Source organism: Rhyacophila brunnea, unplaced genomic scaffold, assembly GCF_057557595.1.
Source record: "Rhyacophila brunnea isolate RB1 unplaced genomic scaffold, BYU_Rbru_1.0 scaffold_28, whole genome shotgun sequence".
In the NCBI taxonomy this organism is placed as follows: Eukaryota; Metazoa; Arthropoda; class Insecta; order Trichoptera; family Rhyacophilidae; genus Rhyacophila; species Rhyacophila brunnea.
Window position 1 is genome coordinate 1,240,867 of NW_028232945.1, and position 21,431 is coordinate 1,262,297.

At 25.7% G+C, this 21,431-nt stretch overlaps 1 protein-coding gene across 1 annotated transcript in view; it reads left to right on the forward strand.

The window, feature by feature from the left end:
* Positions 1 to 7,736: 7,736 nt before the first annotated feature.
* LOC147068683 (uncharacterized) overlaps positions 7,737 to 21,431 on the forward strand; it is a 51,520-nt gene continuing 37,825 nt past the window's right edge. Inside the window, exons 1-4 of the mRNA XM_085951881.1 lie at positions 7,737 to 7,946; positions 9,543 to 9,687; positions 10,210 to 10,359; positions 10,534 to 10,690. Coding sequence (XP_085808007.1) covers positions 7,737 to 7,946; positions 9,543 to 9,687; positions 10,210 to 10,359; positions 10,534 to 10,690 — 662 coding nt within the window. The remainder of the gene's footprint in view (positions 7,947 to 9,542; positions 9,688 to 10,209; positions 10,360 to 10,533; positions 10,691 to 21,431) is intronic.

Genomic DNA, 21,431 nt, shown 5'->3' on the forward strand with positions numbered 1-21,431 from the left:
ATCTGAACTTTGAGATTGTAAGAAATATAAATTATAAAACAGAATGTTTGTACAATTTTAAAGCATACGTTTTCTTTTCGGATTACAATATTCACTCAATTTTTTCACATTTAGCAATTATAAATCATTTTATATAAAATTCTTACTTCTTTATTTTTTTTTGAAAATCATATTTTAGAAATCTGTAATTAAATTTTTTAAGAATTTTACAGATGTTTTAAAAAACAAAATTTTTGATCGTATTTATGCATTTTTGGTTTTGTATTATTCAATTATGAAATATGCGATATTAAACGCCTCTTTTTAGGTTTTAAATATTGAGCTATAAACATAATAGTATTTTTTGGTCGTTTCTATACTATGAAAAAACCTTTGTGGTTGAGCCCCATTGTCTTAATATTTTTCGATTTAAAAAATTTATGATATTATATGATTGCTTTGAAGGCTGTATATTATAAGCATATAAAATAAATTTCAAGAATACTAAAATTCGAGTAATTTTTTTGATATCGCACAATAAGCGATATTTTATTATAAAGTTATGAATTGTATGTAAATATTTAAGAAAAAAATAGTTTCTAATTAAATATATATTTCTGTAAGATAATGATCAAGGTAAATTTTAATGTGCTACAAATCTTCGATTCCCTAGAATATAAAGAAAAATAATATATTTTCAAAAAAAACTGTGAAATTTCGATAATAGATTTAATTCTAAAAACCGATTGAAAAGTAGACCCACGTTACCCCATATTTCATATAAATACAAATTAATATGAAAAAAAAATTATACAAAACGTTTTCAGATAATATTTGAATGATGTTACTTTATTATTTATATGTGAATCAAGCTTCTCTTAATATATCCTTTCTTTTTGCTAAGATGTACGTCTTAAAATCAAAAAATAGTCCATATGTTAGCTTTTTGCTTTTAATGATATGAGTTCCGTTTTTTTTTGCAAAGTTTGAGAGCCTACAAGCACGAATTAGATTAATACGAGATTTTAACACATTAACATATTTTTTATAAAATTTAAATCACAGCTTCCTAAGTAATACTGTAGATGAATAATTTTTGTATGTATTTATATATGAAAACCAAGTTCATTGAATAACCTCAATACTATTAGTATTTTGGAGCCTTAACTTTGGATAATCGTCAAGGCAAAAAAAAATAATTCAATAAAAATGATAATTCTTACTTTTAGATCATATTAAAATATTCAAATAAATTTCTATCTTCGAATGCCTGATTAAATTCTAAAACATATCTTTATAATGCTAATTATTTGCAAAAAAAATTGTTGAACAATAAATTTCCTTCTAATTGTTTTATTTTTTTGATATAAGAAAATGAAAATATTTCTTGATATCATTGTGTCTTCGTATTTGTCTGGGGATTGGTTTTTCTGCATTTAATTATAAAATTATATTGTTTTAATCGGACGTTTTCATTTGATCATTGTATCTTTAAGACCAAAAACATGTTAATCACTTAGATAAAATGGATTTTTCAATCTCTAATTGTACTATATGCATTATTAGTTTATAAGAAATTTCAATGACTCCATTGGCAATTTGAATGATAGAGATTCAATAATTTGTGATTTTGCTTTATAATTTTTTTATTCCAAATATTTTTTTTTGGATTTTAGAACTTTTTATTAAATCAAATTTATTTTCATGAAAGGGAATTTTATCAGCCTAGAAATTAATTGTCTTTTTAGGTTTTAGGTCACCGTTGAAGAAATATAAATGTTACATTATTAGAAAACAAAAATACTTAAATAATGAAAATAAGAAAATTTATAAAACACTGGGATAGAATTCATAGTATTATGGGTTTAGTGTGTAATTTTACCTTATGAAGTAGTTTGAATCCATCAACCATCTTGGTTTAAATATTCTGTTATACTCAAAGTTGTGGGCTTTGTAGACAATATATTCAAAACCCCAACCTTTCTTGCTAAATAAAAGAACTATAGAGGTTTTCAGAACCTTTGTTATTATTTTTTTTACCTATTAGACATAAAATGTTAATATTATATCATATAATATGGTATTTAAAAATTTATCTATAATCATTTTCGTAATATAAATCCGCCTGAACAACAGTAAAACCACAACTTATAGAATTTTGACACAAATAACACCTTGGCATTCTATAAGATATTATAGTTTGTTTATGAATTATCAAGAAAGAAAAAAAACATGCATAATAATAATATCTACAATTTATTTTCTTATTTGATGAAGGTAAAGTTATGTATACCAATAAAAATATAAAAGTGATATGCAGAAAAAAAAAATAGGAAATATTTGTCTGATTTAAAATTCAATTACATACAAGATAAAAAAATCAATATTAAATACTATAAATTTACCATGCTGTTCTTCATATAGCAAGCTTTCTTATGAAATAAATAACCTTATTATGTATGTATACCAAGAAAATCATTTTTTATAATGGCTAGATTCATCGCATCATTAAATTTTAAAAATGTTCTAATAGTATGCAAATTTTTATCAAAACTAAAAATTCCGATGCACTTTTTCTTTCCGTGTGCCACTGTAATCTTAATTCCCCATGCCCCCATAATCACCCAAACGGCAACATTTTTAGGTATTCTTATTATGATTGTATACTAAGAAAATCCTTTTTTATAATGGCTAGATTCATTGCATCATGAAATTTTAAAAATGTTCTACTAGTATTAAATTTTTTATCAAAACTAAAAATTCCGATGCTCTTTTTCTTTCCGTGTGACACTATAATCTTAACTCCCCATGCGCCCATAATCACCCAAACGTCAAATTTTTTAGGCATTGACCTAGATTTTTTCTATATTCCAGTAAAATAGCTTTGCTGTATATTTTAAATATGTACAACTTTTTTCAAACTTATTAAAATTTAAACTTGCTAAGATTTTTTATTGCAGGGGTATAACATCATTAAAATACATTAAGAAATAAAATTATCTTTCATATCTACATAAAAATAGATTCCATGTCATAAGCAGAAAAAAGTGTTATATAATATTCGATATTATCATTTGAGTTTAAAAATTTTTGCATATCTTAGATATTTTTAGTTTTTAAAAGTAATTTTAATTTTATAAAATAATATTCAAAATTATAGATGTAATAAAGTACTTTTATTGGCTAAATGCGTAGTTTTTTTCAAGAACAATATATTAATTTGTCAATTATATACATTCGCACGAATCATAAAAAAATAATATTATTAGATTTATTTAATCGGCTAAATTTATGATTATATTTTTAGTTTTTGTTATCATGTGTAAATTTCTTGATTTATCGTGCGAACAGCGTATTTATACTAATGCTATTCCACCACTGCAACAAAAAAACGCCTAAATTTTGTACCAGTTTGATAAATCTGACTTTATATTGGTTTGAAAAATAATACAATATTATTTTATAAACGCTAATGAGGAAAAAATAGAATATTGAACTACCATTAGATCGATAAAGTTCTTCTATTACATAATAAACTTAAGTACACAAATTAAGAGAATAAATCAAACTAAAAACGAATTTCGGCCGTTTTTAACTGGTTATAGATCAAAAAGAAAAAATGATTCTTTAAAGTATAAAAAAAATTGTAATTTAATTTTTTTTGTGCGTGATACATAAAAAAAAAGCTAAAATAAAAGCTATTAAAACAAACATAATACAATAAATAAATATATAAAAAAATCCTTTAAAAATGTATTTATATACCACAATAGATAAATGATACTGATTTGTTTTTAAAATTATTCATAAAGTGCATTTATTATGAAACTATGTAAGAAATATCTGGTAATTACTTTTATCTTGTTTAATTGTATGCTTTTTTATTATATTTTTAGAAGTATTTTTATACATAGCAGATTACGCATTTATATATAAATGTGATGATTTACGTTTCGAAGGAAAATTACGATTCCATTTTTTATTAATGTGTGGCAGTTATAGGGCACCTTATAGAAAGTTTATATGAATAGAATATTTTGTTATAAATTATAAAGTGATTTATTCTGCGCTTATAAGACCATAAAAAATATGTGAGCAAATAAGAGTTGTTTTAATGATTTAAATAATCACAATATTGGGCGTTATTTCTTCTGTTTTAGACAGATTACAAGTCTTTTATATTGTTTCTATGCATCAAATACTTTCAGCAGAACGGTTTTCAACTTAAAAAGTATATTTTGTATGCTCACATACATTTTTATCAAATAGACACAATTTATTTATCATCCACATGGTTTTATGATCACATATTTTGGTGGTTATAAAATACAAAAATTCTTAATTGTATGAAATTGTTATATGTTTTCTAACACATGAAACCATTCCAACTAGATGTGTCTTTGGTATTTCTATATTAATAATTCATGTCTTTTTCATTACACAATTATTTTTTTGATCCTTTATTTTTGATATCTTATCATAAATAGTAAATCTGCGATTCTTATAGCTAATTTTCAATAATTTGATCTTTTTGAATAATTAGGTAAAGTTATTTTTTATTTTTAATATATAATTTTCACTTCTTTTCAATGATCCAAAAATTTTGGCATGATGGAAACATTCATCCACCATATAAAGTTTCGTGTTTTTCTAGAGTATATATTATTAGAAATTAATGAATTTCTATTATAAGATGATTTCATATACGATAAGTTTAGATTTATAAGAAATAAAATGCATTGATTTAAGATACTTTTCTTTCAATATATATATTTTTATTTAATTTTCGCCACACATTAATTTCATTATGTTGGACCTAAATATATTATTACACTTTAGGTAAAACTGCTATAAAAATTAAATATATAAGTCTGTCTATTTTTTCACGAAACTATATTGCAAAAAACAATAAACCAAATAATATGAAAAGAGAAAATATAATTATTTTATGTTCTTCACGAATTTATTAAGATTCTATGAATATTGAAACTAATAAATAATTTAAAGGGTATAAAATCATCTAGTTGAACTTCTATAGCTATGATTCCGAAAGACAATTTTAATGATTTAATGCTTATAGAATCGAAAAAAATTATGTGTATATTTTGCTTTCTATAGATGAAAATAATGTCTCTATCCGTGAATTCAAATATTCATCATACGATATGTTAAGCATTTGCTGTTCTTGATATTTAAATTAAATCATCGTATCTTTATAAGACTAAGGTTATTCAATACCACTAAATTTTTTTATATTTTTAGCTTAGTTTTTTCCTTAATTAATATGTTACATCGATGTAATTTCAAAGACTTTTTTTTGGCAAAAACAGAAAATATGAATCCAAGACATATTTATGATAACTGAAAAAAATATATGCGTAAAATTAAAAAGAGCAAACTATTAAAATTTTATGTGAAAATAAAATTATTTAGATCAGATCTATATAAAAAAATATAGACATGAAAATGAAAAGTGTGTCACTCTCCACTAGCCTATATAATTTAAATCAATAAAAAAAAATTATCGTTTTTGATTTAATCTCTAAAAAATCAGGTGCAGATTTTTTCATGACTTACTCGTTAATTCCTAATAAAAGTCAATAAAAAAAAAGTATTGGCTAATACCGTACATTTCCTCTGCTTCATTTCGGTGCGAACCTATCTTTGAACCATTCCCATCGTATCTAGTAAATGGTTAGTTGCGATTTGGGGAGCATCTTCGTACATAGGAAATTCAATCTATGATTTTGTCATAAAATTTTATTTTTAAAGGTTTATAAACAATACTGGTCGGAGCAGAAAAAATGCCTTGGATTTTGTATTATATATTAAGAGGTATAATAAAAAATACGCTAAAATATTTCTTTTGAATTAAAATATATATATATCTTGCTCGATTTAAGGTCAAAATTATGATGTATCTTGAAAAAAAAGCATTCATTATTCACAGAAAATACCTTTGTAGATATCAAAAAGATAATATTTATTAAAAAATCTTAAATGCGAGATCTGGGTTGAAAGGGTTCATATTCGCCTTTGAAGCGAAGATAACGAGGCGTTATATACGTTCATCTTCACACAAAAAATTTTACAGCGTTAATTCATCACTATTGCAAACAAGTAGGATCATACTAGACTTTAATCGATGTAGATTCGATAGGAATGTATGTTGATAGCAGATAAAATGATATAGATAATCCGAAATTCTATAATCATAAAAAATTACAGTTTATGAATAGCTCATGCTTATCCTTTATAACTCTTAACACTAATGGTTATTTCTCAGATATAAATTTTTATCAAGAGATTTACCGTGAAAACAATCAATTAAATAACAAAGAAATCAACCATATCTAACAATTAATCGTTTTAAATATTTAAAATTTGACAATTTCTTCAAAAATGAAGTCTTATATTCAAAAGATTATTTTCAGAAGTATTCGGACAACTTTCAATATATTTTTCAAAAATACTCGATTTATCTTTAAGCAACCTAAAATTGATTGTTGTGACACGACCGATATTTAGTTATTATTATTTCAATTTTTTTTAATGGTTAATTTGATTTTATGCTAATAAAATTCGTTCAAGCAAAACTTTGGATTTAACAGCAGAAAATACTTGCTTAAACTTGCCTCGTCATTAAATAATCTTCCACAGTGCATATTTTTCTTTCTAGCCTTTTTTTTAATTATATACTATTCTATTAATTTAATAAAATATAATATTTACATATATTTAAAAATTTTGACCAAGGTTTGTTGTAACATGGGATGGAGTGGTAACACAATATCATAAAAGATGCACGAAAAAATGAGAAGCCACAAACCAAATCGAGGCATATTTTTAAACTATAGCATTGAGAACAACTCTTGAGCTAATGGGTTTTAATAGGGGAGAAGTATTGAATAAGACGTGAGAAGAGGATATATAAGAAAGTAAATACATGATTTGTCTACGGAAAATCAAATATGCTTTGATGAAGAGAAAAATTACGATGCCAAAATTAACCCATAAATAAAAGGATTTATTTGGATTAAAAGTTAATATATATATAGAGATTTAGATAGAATTATGGGTAAGGGGCTTGAGCTTGTGAACTTTAAATTGTATATTCAAAACAATCAAAATTAAATATAATTTTATGCTTCAATAAAAAATAGGGCAGTGTAATTATTAAACGGCAATTTAGAAGATTCCTATATCATCCAAATCATAGATTTATAGCATATTTTTAATTTTAGAAATATTTGCTTGCCTAAAAACAAATTCTCGATCTAAAGTTTTTAAAATATAGTCTTTCCTAATAATATTAAATTTAAATTTATTTTTATTTTTTGCGTAATACTTAGATGAAAAATAAGTGTGGATCTATCTTGTTTTTCTTCTTATAAAATCGAAACATAAAATTCATACTGTTTCTTTGAAAAAATCTCGCAGTATATCATTGGTTAACATAAGTAACCATGAAACAAAATTTTTATAAAAATAAAATCGAAAATAATTATCGAAACTAACATTGATTTTAAATTTCTTTGTCTATTTAAATAGTAATTTTTGATATTTTGAATAATCTTGATCTTATTCACAGTAAAAATAAAGTTTTGAAAAATATATAGTCCTCGCACATAATATAATATATTTTTAGAATTATTTTGATCATGTTTTATGTTCGCAATTTGAAAGAGAGCAATTAAATTACAATATGCCAGAATGATGGTCAAACTCTTATAGAAGAATATATGCAGCCCTTTCAAATGTATGAAAGATTCAATTTATATGACATTCAAAAGGATTTCATAAGAAGAGCACAGAATGTTATAGATGAAGGTAAAATAGGAATATTTAGTAGCCCGACTGGAACAGGAAAGACACGGAGTATTCTGTTGGCTTTACGTAAATACATAAGGAATGGCGAGTTTGATTCTGATACCCAACATCAAAAAACATACACAGAAAATAAAGATGTATTTTTAAAATCTCAACATATAGATAAAGATTTGAACGGTTCTAAAAATTCAGCTGACGGTAATTCTGAGAATTATAACAATAAAAGTTTATCATTAATAGAAAATACATCTAAAATCATCAGTCGAAGTTGCTTGGGATTATCGGCAGAAAACCAATCCCGTATTTCTGATATGTTTGGGGATGAAATACAACGGCCTACTATATTTTATTGTTCACGCACACACTCACAACTTTCACAGGCTATTAATGAATTAAAGGTTGTTTGTCCTCAAGCAAAATCTGTAGTGATCGGTAGTCGTAAAATTTACTGTATAAATGAAATGGTGATGGGTAAAAATAATCTTAATTTAGGATTGGATACAATCAATGAGAAATGTTCATCCTTAGTCGAGGATAATAAATGCAAATTCTATAATAATTTTTTGGAAGAGGATGGAACTAATGTTAGAGATAATAATTTTGGAAAATCAAAATCGGGATTAAATCTGTCAGTTAATTCTAAAATTACGCAATCAAGTCTAGATTTATATGAAGATGATGGCATTTTGAAAGATTCTGTCCCAAAAGGCTGTAATCAAAGCGTTTTGGACATTGAAGACATAATTTCAGATTGTAAAAAATCCAATACTTGCCCATACTTTTATGCTAAAAAGATATCACAGGAGTGTGATATTCTCTTCATGCCCTACACTCTTCTCTTTTCCTCAAGTGGGCGCAAGAGTTTCAACATAGAGCTAAAAAATTCAATTATAGTAGTCGATGAGGCACATAATATTTATGAGACAGTTGTTCAAATGAATAGTGTTGTTTTAAATAAAGATGTTATTAAAAAATTTCATTCCGCGGTAGTTAAATATGCTGATTATTATGAAAATCGGATGAGTGAAGATAATTTAAAAATGACTAGACGCGTTGTTAAGGTTTTAGAACATATATGTGACTTTTTTTATGCTAAAAAACTTCAATCTGAAAGAGTTAATCACAAAAACATAAAAAGTGAAGATAATTTAAACCACAAGAAAATGATTAATCTACATCAGAGTCAAGTCAAGAAAGCATGCGAGCCATTTAAATCTGATACAATAAAAAACAAAGACTTTTATGGGCTAAAAAGGAAGATTTCGGCCCATGATTATGCGAAAGTTCAACGAAGCGAAGAATACGTCGATTCCACTAGGGATACTACCATAAAAGAAGAAGTTTGCGGCAAAAAAAGAGTTTTTAAGGCTAAAATAACTAATGATAACCATCTATATTTATCCCATTTGGGTGTAAAAGATAAATCCACTGAAAATAACATGCCTAAAATCAGAAATACATCAATAGACCGAGAATTCCATTCACATAAAACTAACGATACCAATAATGAATTCAAAAATTTCATGAAAGTTACAGAATTTCTTATAAAAACGAATCTTTATGATTTCAATATGATGGAAATTGATGATTTTATTCACGAATATAAACTAACTCAAAAAGTTGAAAGTATGATCAAAGAAAATTTAAATCTTTTTTCCGTTTCCACTTTTTTACGTCTTCTTACTGTATCCGATGAAAATGGAAGGATATTCTATAACGATAATTTTATAAAGTTTACACCACTCGATCCTAAAATGTATTTTGATGATATTATGAAATGTAGATCACTAATTTTGGCTGGGGGTACAATGGAACCGATTCAGAACCTTGTTGAAATACTTTCGAGAGATAATGAAAGTGTTAGCAGCTTGAATACAGGCAAAAAAATTAAAAAAACAAGAGAAATAGAATTTTTAAACGATCGTAATGCAAATAGTTTGTTTTATAAAAATAAACATGACATCTCTGCAGAAAATAATAGTAGAAATATGAATGAGCATAGATACACTGAAATGTGTATTTCTGGTTTTCAGAAAGCCAAAGATTTCGAATTTTCAACAAAAATGTCTTTTAATCATGGGTTTTTATATTATTTCTCATATAAACATGTATGCGACAAATATTTGGCTTTTATTTTGGGGGAAGGTCCTTCAAAAAAACAGCTAAAACTTTCTTTTGAAACTAAAAATGATGCATCGCTCATATCTGAATATATAAATTCTATATATAACCTTTCAAATACGGTGAAGAAAGGCGGTATTATTTGCTTCCTTCCTTCTAAATCATACCTCAAAATATTCAAAAATGCAATATTATCTAATGTAAATCTTAAAAGATTCTCAGAAATAGTATTTTTTGATGGAGAAATAACTTTTAATGAATTCAAAACAAAATTGGTAGATAAAGGTAAACTTCTTCTTTTTTCGGTCATGGGTGGTAAATTAAGTGAAGGTATCAACTTTAGCGACGATCTGTGTCGATTACTAATTGTTATTGGCGTGCCTTATCCAACAATAAATCTTGAATTGAAGGAAAGAGAAAAATATCATGGTATAATTTTTAGGAACACGATAAAAAATTCCTTGGAAAACGAATCCACGTTAAAAATGAAGGAAATAAACTATCATAAACAACATATAGCTGAAAAAAATAAAGCATATATTGATGTAATGGATATAGTGGAACCTCAAAACAATAAAATATACAATTGTAAGGATACATCAGAAGAAAAAATAAAGGAAAACGAACACAAAGGTCAATTCAGCGGCGCATTTGATAATAATTACAGCACACTAATTGCTATGAAAACTGTAAATCAAGCACTAGGTAGAGCCCTTAGACACAAAGAAGATTTTGGATGCATGGTTTTAATGGATTATAGGTACAAAAATCTTTTAAAATACTTATCTATCTGGGTAAAAGAAAAATTATCAGTGCGATCTTTCCAAGAAATGATGATTGAATTGATGAATTTTTACAAAAAACTTGATACGTAGAAAGATTGCATAATTTAGTTTTTTACCATAGTTACTATTTTCATCTGAGAATTCAAAAGGCTTACTGCTAGTAAGAAGGAAGGTAATAGATTAAACATGTTCATGAAAAATTCGTAATTATAAAGGCATAAATACCCTTAATAGTTTCTATCTGATATATTAATAAAAATTTATACTAAAGGAGTTCATCGTAGTGCATGATAATTACAATATACTAGATTTAAATATTAAAAATTTTCAAAAATAATCAACATGCGCCGAAAAGTCAGCTAACCTAATTTATAATCGATGAAGTTATATTATTTAGCTATTATGCAAAAATTAAAATTAGATACTCTAGCAGTATAAATTATATTGCCTTGTTTTTTGTTCGAACGGATGTTTAACAGCAAGGTTTGTTGCCGATATGAAGATTTAAAAATTATTTATTAATTATAAGAATAAATTTACTGTTCCATTTAAGTTTTTTACGGCCATTCTCAATCGTTTTCTTTTGTATTATCTTTAGAGACGAGAAAATTTTATTCTTCTAATGAAAATATACCATTAAGACCTTTTTCTCGTGTATTTTTAACTAGAAGCAATACAATCTGTGAAATTTAGTAACAAAATAAATGCATAAAATTATCAAAAGGCCCAATAAGAGTCGAATCAAATGTATATTTCACAGAAATAAATTTCTTTTCGAATGTCTACAGTCTAATTCAGCAAAAAATAAAATTCTTAAAAATCTGCTTATTTGTTAATCAACTACTATAAATAACCATAGTTATTAAATTATAAAGTTGTTGTGCAATATTCCCAATGGGCTGACCACGTTTAAATAGATAAAATTGATAAAAAGAAACTTAACCTAAAAACAAAAAAAACATGGCTTAAATTATTTATCCTAAGACGCAATTTCGATTTTGATTTATTTCAAATTTTTTGAATTTAACCCAAATAAAATTTTTTTCGGTATTTATAAATATATTCGCAAAATATATTTAACACAATTTTAATTTTCTTATCAAAAAACATCATATAATCTAACCTGTGATTATCCCTTTATATTTAAGCATGCATATATTTAAAACAAATTGGTTTATTTAAGGCTCTTATATAATATATGAATTATTTCATTGCTAGATATTTTTAGAACGCTTAGTTCTCATATGTATGCTTTGCTTAAATTTTATTTCAATCCATTATTTTTCTGATGGTTATTTAAATTTTTTACTTATTACCCCTATTGACTTAAATTTGCAGATACTTTATACTTAAAATCAATTTTTAATATTCAATTTTTTATTGTAATATCCAAATCGAATTTAAAGATATATGAAAGTATATCATATTGGCGCTTGAAATATTTTTTTTTATTTAAGGTTGAGTTTCTTCTTTTTAACGATTTTATCTACTGAGACATAATCAGCCCATTAGGAACATCTTACAACTCCTTGATACATCTTTTGACACCTTCCCCGATCTATCTTCATCAACTGCTCTTCTTCTCTCAAGTGAGATGAGTTCAAGTATATTGCTTAAAATATGTAATAATTAGTGATTAAAATACACCTTTTTTGGATAATTTTAATTTAATTACTTTCTACACTTACACTATAGAAAGATAGCTCTATTGATCATTATATTAATAATTATCCTAATCTGATTATTTTCACAGAATCCTACATTATAAGTTATCTTCCAAGATATATATATGGACTTTTCTAACTCAAAATATTGTAAGAATATGCCGACGGTAAGTTATAAGGTTTATAATCTGATCATACAATCAAAATCACCGCTTTAGTATTTATCTCCATCATGCTGCATATAGCTTACATTGGCATTATGGAATGTAGTCCAAGTTGTTTAAGTGACAAAATCAAAGTTCTAATTACAATAGAAAACTAGTGTTTCATACGTGTAAGCATGCCTACCAGTGCTTGCTGTACCCCTTGCACCTAGGCGTGATTAATTGTCTATTTAGTAATAAAAAACATTCTTGCGCTAGTAAATTTAAGCTATATATTCTTTAAATTAAGATTTTAAGACACTCACACTACTCAAACATTTTCAATCTCTAATTGCCCATATAAAATACCTTATATTGGTAATCCCAATTTCTTTTTATGTGACTTATGACTTTTTCGATAACATTATATTGTGCTGTGCCGCATGATATATTTCTTTTCTACTAATTATTTTGCGAATATTCATTCGTAAGTAAATCATATTTTCACATTTTGAATTTAGAATATATAATAATTTATCATATAATTTATATATAAATATTAATTTTTGCATATTTGATCTAATATCAATCAAAAAGGTTTAAAATGCCTAGATTATAAAAAAATTTAAAGATAAATTATTGCACAGATAAAAATTCATAGATTTAGAGAACTGTTTTTTCATCATGTTAAAGTTTACTTTTTCTCAAGTATAAAATTCCAAATTTTTATTATATATCTGGCAAATTATTTATACAAAAATTCGATTGATTACTAAAATATTTTGATTTATCCAGGGAATCATATTTCGAAAACTCGACCCTTATTTGTATCTTAGGTAATTTATTGAATCACATAATATACAGAGCCATATTTAGAATTCTTTTGTTTTTTTTGAATATGAATTCGTTATTGATATGAGCCACAGCAATCATAGCTTGCGTATACGTAGTAGTAATTTCATCAGTTAGATCTTATCGAATAAATATCGCCCGATATTATATTAAGATGCAAAAAACAACTTTTTTAGCTTCAAAAATTATTTTTTATGTAATTATAATTTAGAATGTATTTATCTTTAAAATAATTATAGATTTATAGTAATATTTAAAATAATCATATTTCGTGAAAGCAATAAACTAAAGCTCGAAAATAAAATAAGAAACTCTAAACAAAAATATTTCCCAATGCTAAAAAAGCAGAGTGATTTTTTTAATGTTAATATATCATTTTTTACAGCACTAGAAATCTATAATTATCATAAAAATAAATAAACGCTAAATTCTAATTACATATAAACAAACACCCGAGATTATTTTGAATCATAAGGAATTTTATGGCCAGATAAAAATATTAGACAATTTATTCGATACAAGACTTGCTATTTAATTTTATAATGCATTTCTATATTTTTTTTCAGCGTCAACTTGCTGAAGCTAGTGATTAAAATACCCCATTCAACTAAAATAAAACATAAAAGGATCAAAACGATATAAAATTATAAATTCTAAGATTATAAGGAAAACTTGGTGAGAATTCTTATTGTTTTGATCTCTACAGGCATTCTTAGCGGCTTTTATTTAGCCGGATTAATTTAATAACTAAATTAAGAAGAATATACTAACAACTTTATATTGTTAGCTTTAAAATATGGTAAAATACAGCATAAAATATATAGCTATTTTGTGTTCAAACACGTTAATAACGCAAAAAAAACAATTTTTGTCAGGTAAAAGGAAAAAGGCATTTAGTTATTTCTGTAATAAAATGTTTCTGTAGGTTTTTAAATAATCTTACTGGTGTTTAAGTAAAAAGAATATTTACTTAGGTAGCTTTTTAGATTTATTGGTTAATTTGATTTTTAGTCTTTTTATAGTTTTTCAAGCAAAACTTTAGATTCCTATATGTTACAGATTGGGTTGTCAATTCTTCCACCTCATTATATTTACAATCTTATTCGATGCCCCTTTTTATTTCCAATCTTATTACTTCAAGTGTCTTCCTCAATCCTATTGTTTATACCTACCCTTCTGCTTCAGTTAGACTTCCCACTTCCTTAATATTCGACTTATAGTATTTTACAACTAGACCATCCCAATTTATGACATATTTACTTGGAGAATAGTGCCATTCAAAACAATACTTATCGTTCTAATACATAAAAATACTTATGATTTTTATTGCTATGCAAGATACTTGAACATATCACATTTGAGAGAAAAATGGCATTTGATGAATATAGATCAAGGGAAGGTGTCAAAAGATGCATCAAGGAGTTGTGCAATATTCCTAATGGGCTGACTACGTCTCACTAGATGGAATTGATAAAATAAAATCAAACCACAAATAAAAAAATAATTATAGCTTTGTAAATGAATTCAAAGGAGCGATTATCTTATTTTGTAAGCATAATGTATAACTATTTTTCAAGAATAAAAGCGATCATTTTTTTATAATATAATATCAATTTAGCATCAAAATCTTAATTATGAAATATTTGAATTATTACGTCAGAAGTTTTAGCATGTGAAAATGCGCCACTGTGTACACCACAGATATAAAAGCCAACGTGTGCGTAGTATCAGAAATGGTGCTGTATATGTTGTGTTTTAATAAAGATAATGCTTAGCCAATTTTATAGAGTATAGTATTTATGAAATAATTAGCCGACCGATTATTAAATATTGATTCTATCCATAATCAATAAGAGTAGAATTCTCTAAGTTTATCATCATAAAATCATGATAATTATTTTAATAAAATCTTCACAATAAATGTGTGATTATATCATAATTTTATGAATTAATATCAAATTATTGCAACCCTTCTGAAGATTCGATGTACTATAAAACCATTATAATTTCAATAATAGTAGCCATATTGGCACATAAGTTCTTTAATATAGCGCATCCAGATTTACTAATTCCGAAAATCGCACCCGTTTTACCATACCTTGGAGTTGCTATTTGCTTCAGTCTTAGTGCAGGCGGAACAATAAAAGGAATGAAATCGATTTCACATGGTGTCTCTGGTGGAAGCATAATATTCCCACGGATAGGATCTAAAAGTATAATCGGAACAGTATTTTGTGAAGCAAACCTTGTTCTCGGAGTTCTTTTTTGTTTTCTTATGATAAATGACTTGCCATATGTTTCAGAGTACGTAGAATCGAAAAAAAGCTTCTTTTACGCAAAATGTTATTTTATGTTGGCTGCAGGATCTATTGTTGGTATTTGTAATTATTGTTCGAGTGTGAGCACTGGAATTATTTGCAGTGCAATATCTTTGATGGATGCTAAGGATCCAACTCTTTTTTCGAAACTTGTTGCTATGGAATTGATTAGTAGCTCCATTGGCCCACTTGGTACAGTTTATGGTTTTTTTCTCATGAGAAAATATGCGGCATTTAATCCTAAATAGATTATTCTCTAATGCTTGCATTCAATTCAATCTAAGAATAAAATAGACCAGATCTTAAGTTTTTTGGGAAAACCTTCTATTAGATATCAATAAAAAATTAATACTTCGTTTTGAACTTTAAATTTCGAAAGCTCTTTTACATAACAGGGCTTAACCTTGACCTATCGTAAAATTTTCACAATCACCCTTTGAAATATTATTGTATAGTTGCATTAGAAATATAATTTACAATATGTTCGGTGTAACCAAATGAATTCACGATTATAATTTTCTTGTGTATTTCAATTCTTTTGCATTGAGATATTAATCATGGCAAAATGCAATTTCAAAAAATATTTTTTTTATGTAAAAAATCAAAATTATCGAAATGGCAGCAAAGAAAATGAAAAATTTCGGCTTATAAATTCTGATTGATTTTAAACCCCATATCAATACAAGCATTCTTTAGAAAATTTATTGTGTTAGACACTGTTGATCGTTTATAATAGATTTAATGGTCTATTGGACTTTTAATGTATATAATTTTTTTAAATCATACATCTTTTTATAAATTGTTTTCTTATCACAGTGACCATTTTTTGAATTATCTATACAAGTTAATAAATTGTTCTTTGAGGCCTTACTTTCTTACAAAATTAAAGTGACAATCAAAGATACTATCCATAATTGAATTGAAGATTTTTTCTGCTGCTAAAATATTTTAAATTGCCAATTATATTCTTTTTTCTTTGATGCTCCATAGTTAGCAACCGACGATGTTTTTTTATTCGGATTTGGAAAATAATCAATTAAAAGAATATTTTTTGAAATATTGATATATATATATTTCGAAAAGAATGAATCTTTGTCTGCATCAAAGGGATGCTTCAAATTCCTCCTGATAGAAAAAAGATTGACACTTATCAAATTAAGGATTATCCATAGAAAATTATTTTTTTATTTATTGATTCTGCTTGATCAGATGCCTGTAATTCACATTTTTACATAGAAAACACATGATTGTGTGACACATTAACATTTAATTATATTTTTGCTATTCTACATGCATAAATAATTCTTTTCCTGTATCATATTAAATATAAATAAACTTCTGCAACATTATATCGCATATAAACGCTACTTTTAAAGTTTTTTATCTAATATAAATAATCCTTCTGTAATCCCATATCGTATGTAAATAGCACCAATAAAATGTAATATTCTATATAAATAGTACTTCTGCAATTCAATATTACATATAAATGATACTTTTGCAATGTTATATCGAATCTTTTTATGGTTTAATACGTCTTTAAAATAAAATAAAATTGGTTTTTATTTTAACTCAAAAAAATATGCATTTTATGAAGTTTTTTTCGGAAAATAAGTTAATCTAATACCTTTGTTGAATATTATGATCTTTTTATATTATGACGAACGCTTTATGAATTTAATATCAATTTTTGCAGTGTATTATTGCTATTTTATGCTTATTGTTCCCAATATTTTCTCGGAAATAACACAATAATTAAGCTTTAAAGTGTAGAAATTTTGTATTCGGATAATATCATCATAATTTATCATGTTAAATTAAACCTTAGCTGTTAAGACACAACAAAAGAAAAATAAAAAGATCAAGAAATAGTAGATGATTTTCCAAAAAAAACCGAAAAATATCATGAAAAATATGTAACGCCTGAGATTTAAGGCTTATAACTTTGTGTAAAGGAAGTCTAGGTTTTTTTAATTTTCTACAAATACATTTTGAAATGCTAGACTTGCTCAAATTTCACGATAAATATTTTTTAAAATAATACTAGTCTAAAAGTGTTCGCTTTCTAGCACGATTATCGTTAAATCAAATAAAAATATTAAATAAATTTGCGGGTGCTAAAATTACGTAATTACTTGATAAAATATTCGGTGTGTTAGATTAATATGTTTAAATTGATTGCATTGATAAATTATTTCAAGCGTGTCATAGTTGTAGATAAAGCTTTAAAACAGATAATTATTCGTTATCTAATCTGAAACGTGCAAATATATAGAAGTCTTATGTGTTTAGATATATTTTAAATGATAATCACACCATCGATCTAAAAAATACTAATTGGATTCATGCTTCCCCATCTAAAGTATTTTAGACGATAAGATTTGTTTTTTAAGTGCATATTACGATACATAAAGTTATCAGACTCTAAACCACAAAAAACCTTTTATGATTCTATTATTAAGCAATAAATGGTTGATATTGGTGGTTAAATCGTTAAAAGGTATTTATGCCTTAAAAGCTTTTAAAATTATATGACTTCACTCTAGAATTCAAAATTTCAATTATAAAAATATAACGTTTGCATTTTGTTACAAGAAAAAGGCTGTTATTATTTTATTCTGCAATTTTTTATCATCATAAAAAATAAATGTTATAGATTAAAACACATCTATTGCATTAATACAAAATTTTGGTACATGAAAACCTTTAAAATTATATTTTGGTGCGAATTTGTAGCATTCTTCACAGCTTAGACTACTGATGAAAAATTTAGAATTTAATCATCTGATTTCTATAGTAATATGGCCTGCTCGGTGGTAGATCAAATCAATTAAACTAATAAAATGTTTTTGCATACTAAGAAATTAAAGAATAATATATTTTTCGAATGAGTATATTAACTTCATATTTTAATCAATTCCAAAAATGTTAAATTTTAATATTTATTGTTATTTCCTAAATAGTTTATAGTCTTATAATATTGAATATAGATGAATTTTTGGGCATTCAAAATCCAGAAATAAAAAAAAATCTATAATTCTAATCATCGAGTAGTGCTGGGATTTTATAAAATACTAAACATGAAGGATTCAAGACAATGAAATTTTCACAACTCTAGTCCAAGGATAAGCGAATTGATGATATTTCTCTTTATTTGCGGAAAAAACAATATAATAAAATCAATTTTTAATCCTTAGATGTCGCTCTAAATGAATACAATACACCCGATTTAATATTAAAATACCATTCTTTTTTTTTCACCTATCATGAGAATGAGCTTCTATATTTTATGTAGTTTTAATTATTTATACACTTCATATTTTGTTTAAAAACAAAAATCTTTACAGAAAACCAAGGTTATTATGTTTTCACTCTAAATATACTATTAAAATTACATCAAGCCAATAATATGATTTTTTAATGCTATATTGTATCAATTTTTGCTTAAATTACTAATTACAAATGTTCCAAAATTATTGTGAATTGAATATTTCTTTCTTCGTTTCATTTCTTCATTCATACGTTGACAGTCAAATTTTATTTATATATATCGATATATAAACAAATCCAAAATAGTCACGTGTGGAAAACTGTGTATTCTGATTATATTATTTTCTAATTATTCATTAAACTTATAATCACAAATATAAATATAAAATAAAAACAATTTTAGACTTCATATATAAATTACCATATTGATTGATGAAATTCCAAAAATAAAATATTAATATTAAATTAATAAAAAAATCACACCAAAAAAATATCTATGGGAAAGCTTGCTTGTATATATGGATTCGTGTCTATAGGGATTACTGTTCTTTCAATTCTTCAGCAACCTCTTTTATGCATCATTTTAGGAAGTAAAACATGTTCATTGAAAGAATTGTTTAAGTCTTTGATGGAAAAATTCAAAGGTTTAGGCAGAGCCTTTTCAAATATGAAAAATAGACAAAATAATCGTAAAGAGCGGAAAGAATCAAAAAATAATAAAGGAAAAAATAATAAAGAACTAAAAAAGAAAAAAGAAAATAATAAGAAACAACTAGGGGGAGTTCGAAAAGACAGGCGAAAGAAACCAAAAAAAATCAAGGATAAAAATGATGTTTGTGATGATAAAAACAAAAACCAAAACAACGACAGAAATAATAACAATAAGGGTTCTAATAATAAATTAGGCCGGGGTAAGAAAGGTCGACGAAAAGGGAAGCGAAACCAAAATGAAATCAACCATAAACAAAACAATAATAATAATAATAAACAGGGATGTAGGGATAATTACCAAGATGAAAATGAACGGGGTGGATTGGATGAAATACATGATTTTTCAAACAATCTTAGGGAAATGAATGCTGATTCTATGATTGGGAAAAGCGTAGGAATGAAAAATGTCGATTATATAAGAAGTTTTGCTCAATCCAATCCAGTGCTTAATAATTTATATGGCTCGGGAAGTGCCGTAGGCGCTGGCCTCTTCGAAAGATCGCTTGAAAAAACTGTCGGATCTTTGCTTTTGGGATGATACATAAAACTATAAAATTTAAATGTGTTGAAAAAAATAATGTTTTGAGGAAATATACACAGATATTGGAACAAAAGCCTATTTCCACGTTATTGCTTCGTTATAAAATAGTATTAAATCTATTTTTCAAAATAATCTTTATTTCAATCTACTTTTAATACTTTATTTTTGGGTCGAAATTTCGCTGTCGTTTCTAGTGCTTTTTACATCGTTGTTTGTTCAATTCATTTATTTCTATCCATGAAAATAACGTTTCATATATTGATATCTTTTTATGATCAATACAATATAGAACAACGTCCTCTTTTTTACCAATTAACTTACATGTAAACAAATGAGGCCCAATTAGTTTATTTGAAGATTTGTCTTTAAACATTTCAGCAATTCCATTCTGGTCAATTATTTTTAAATATCTATCCCTACTTTCCAAAACAACACCACAGAATTCCACGTAGTTTATCTGTCTCTCATAAATGTAATATTTTTGTTGAGTTTTCCTGATATCAAGAACTTGGGAAGTGAAAATTTTCTCTGCAAATATTAATTTTATGGTCATAATTTATCACTAAGGGCTTTTCAAAACTTCACAATGTCTTAAAGTTTTGTTACAATAATTACTTAAAATTGTTCTTATTATTAAATTATAATGAAAAATATAGAAAGTATGGCATCTTGGCGAATAAAATTGTTTAATTTACAAATATAAAACAAGAATGAAATCATATGCAATGACTTGGAATGGACTGGTCACAAAATTCCATAAAAAATATGTTAAGGAGTTGAAAATCACGGACGAAGTAGAAGCATACATACAAGCTCTCACAGCATTATGTAAGACACTTGAACTCATCACATTTGAGAGAAAAAGTGGAGTTGATGAAGATAGATCAGAGGAAGATGTCAAAAGATGCATCAAGAAGTTGTGCAATATTCTCAATGGACTGAATACGCCTCAATGGATGTAATTGATAGAAAGAAGCTTAAGCACAAATAAAAAATAAAGTTACATTAAGTTATTTAATTATCGTTAAATTATGCCATATGTTCAAGATATATTTTTAGGCCAATAAAATGTCGAATTATGATTATCGTATTATAGTTTTATTCAGGTGTATATTTTAATTGCATTATAAACCAAACCTGTATAAAAAAATTTCCATTATATGTTCAGAGTTTATATTTCCTTTATTGATACTTTTAATTATTTTATATAATTTTTG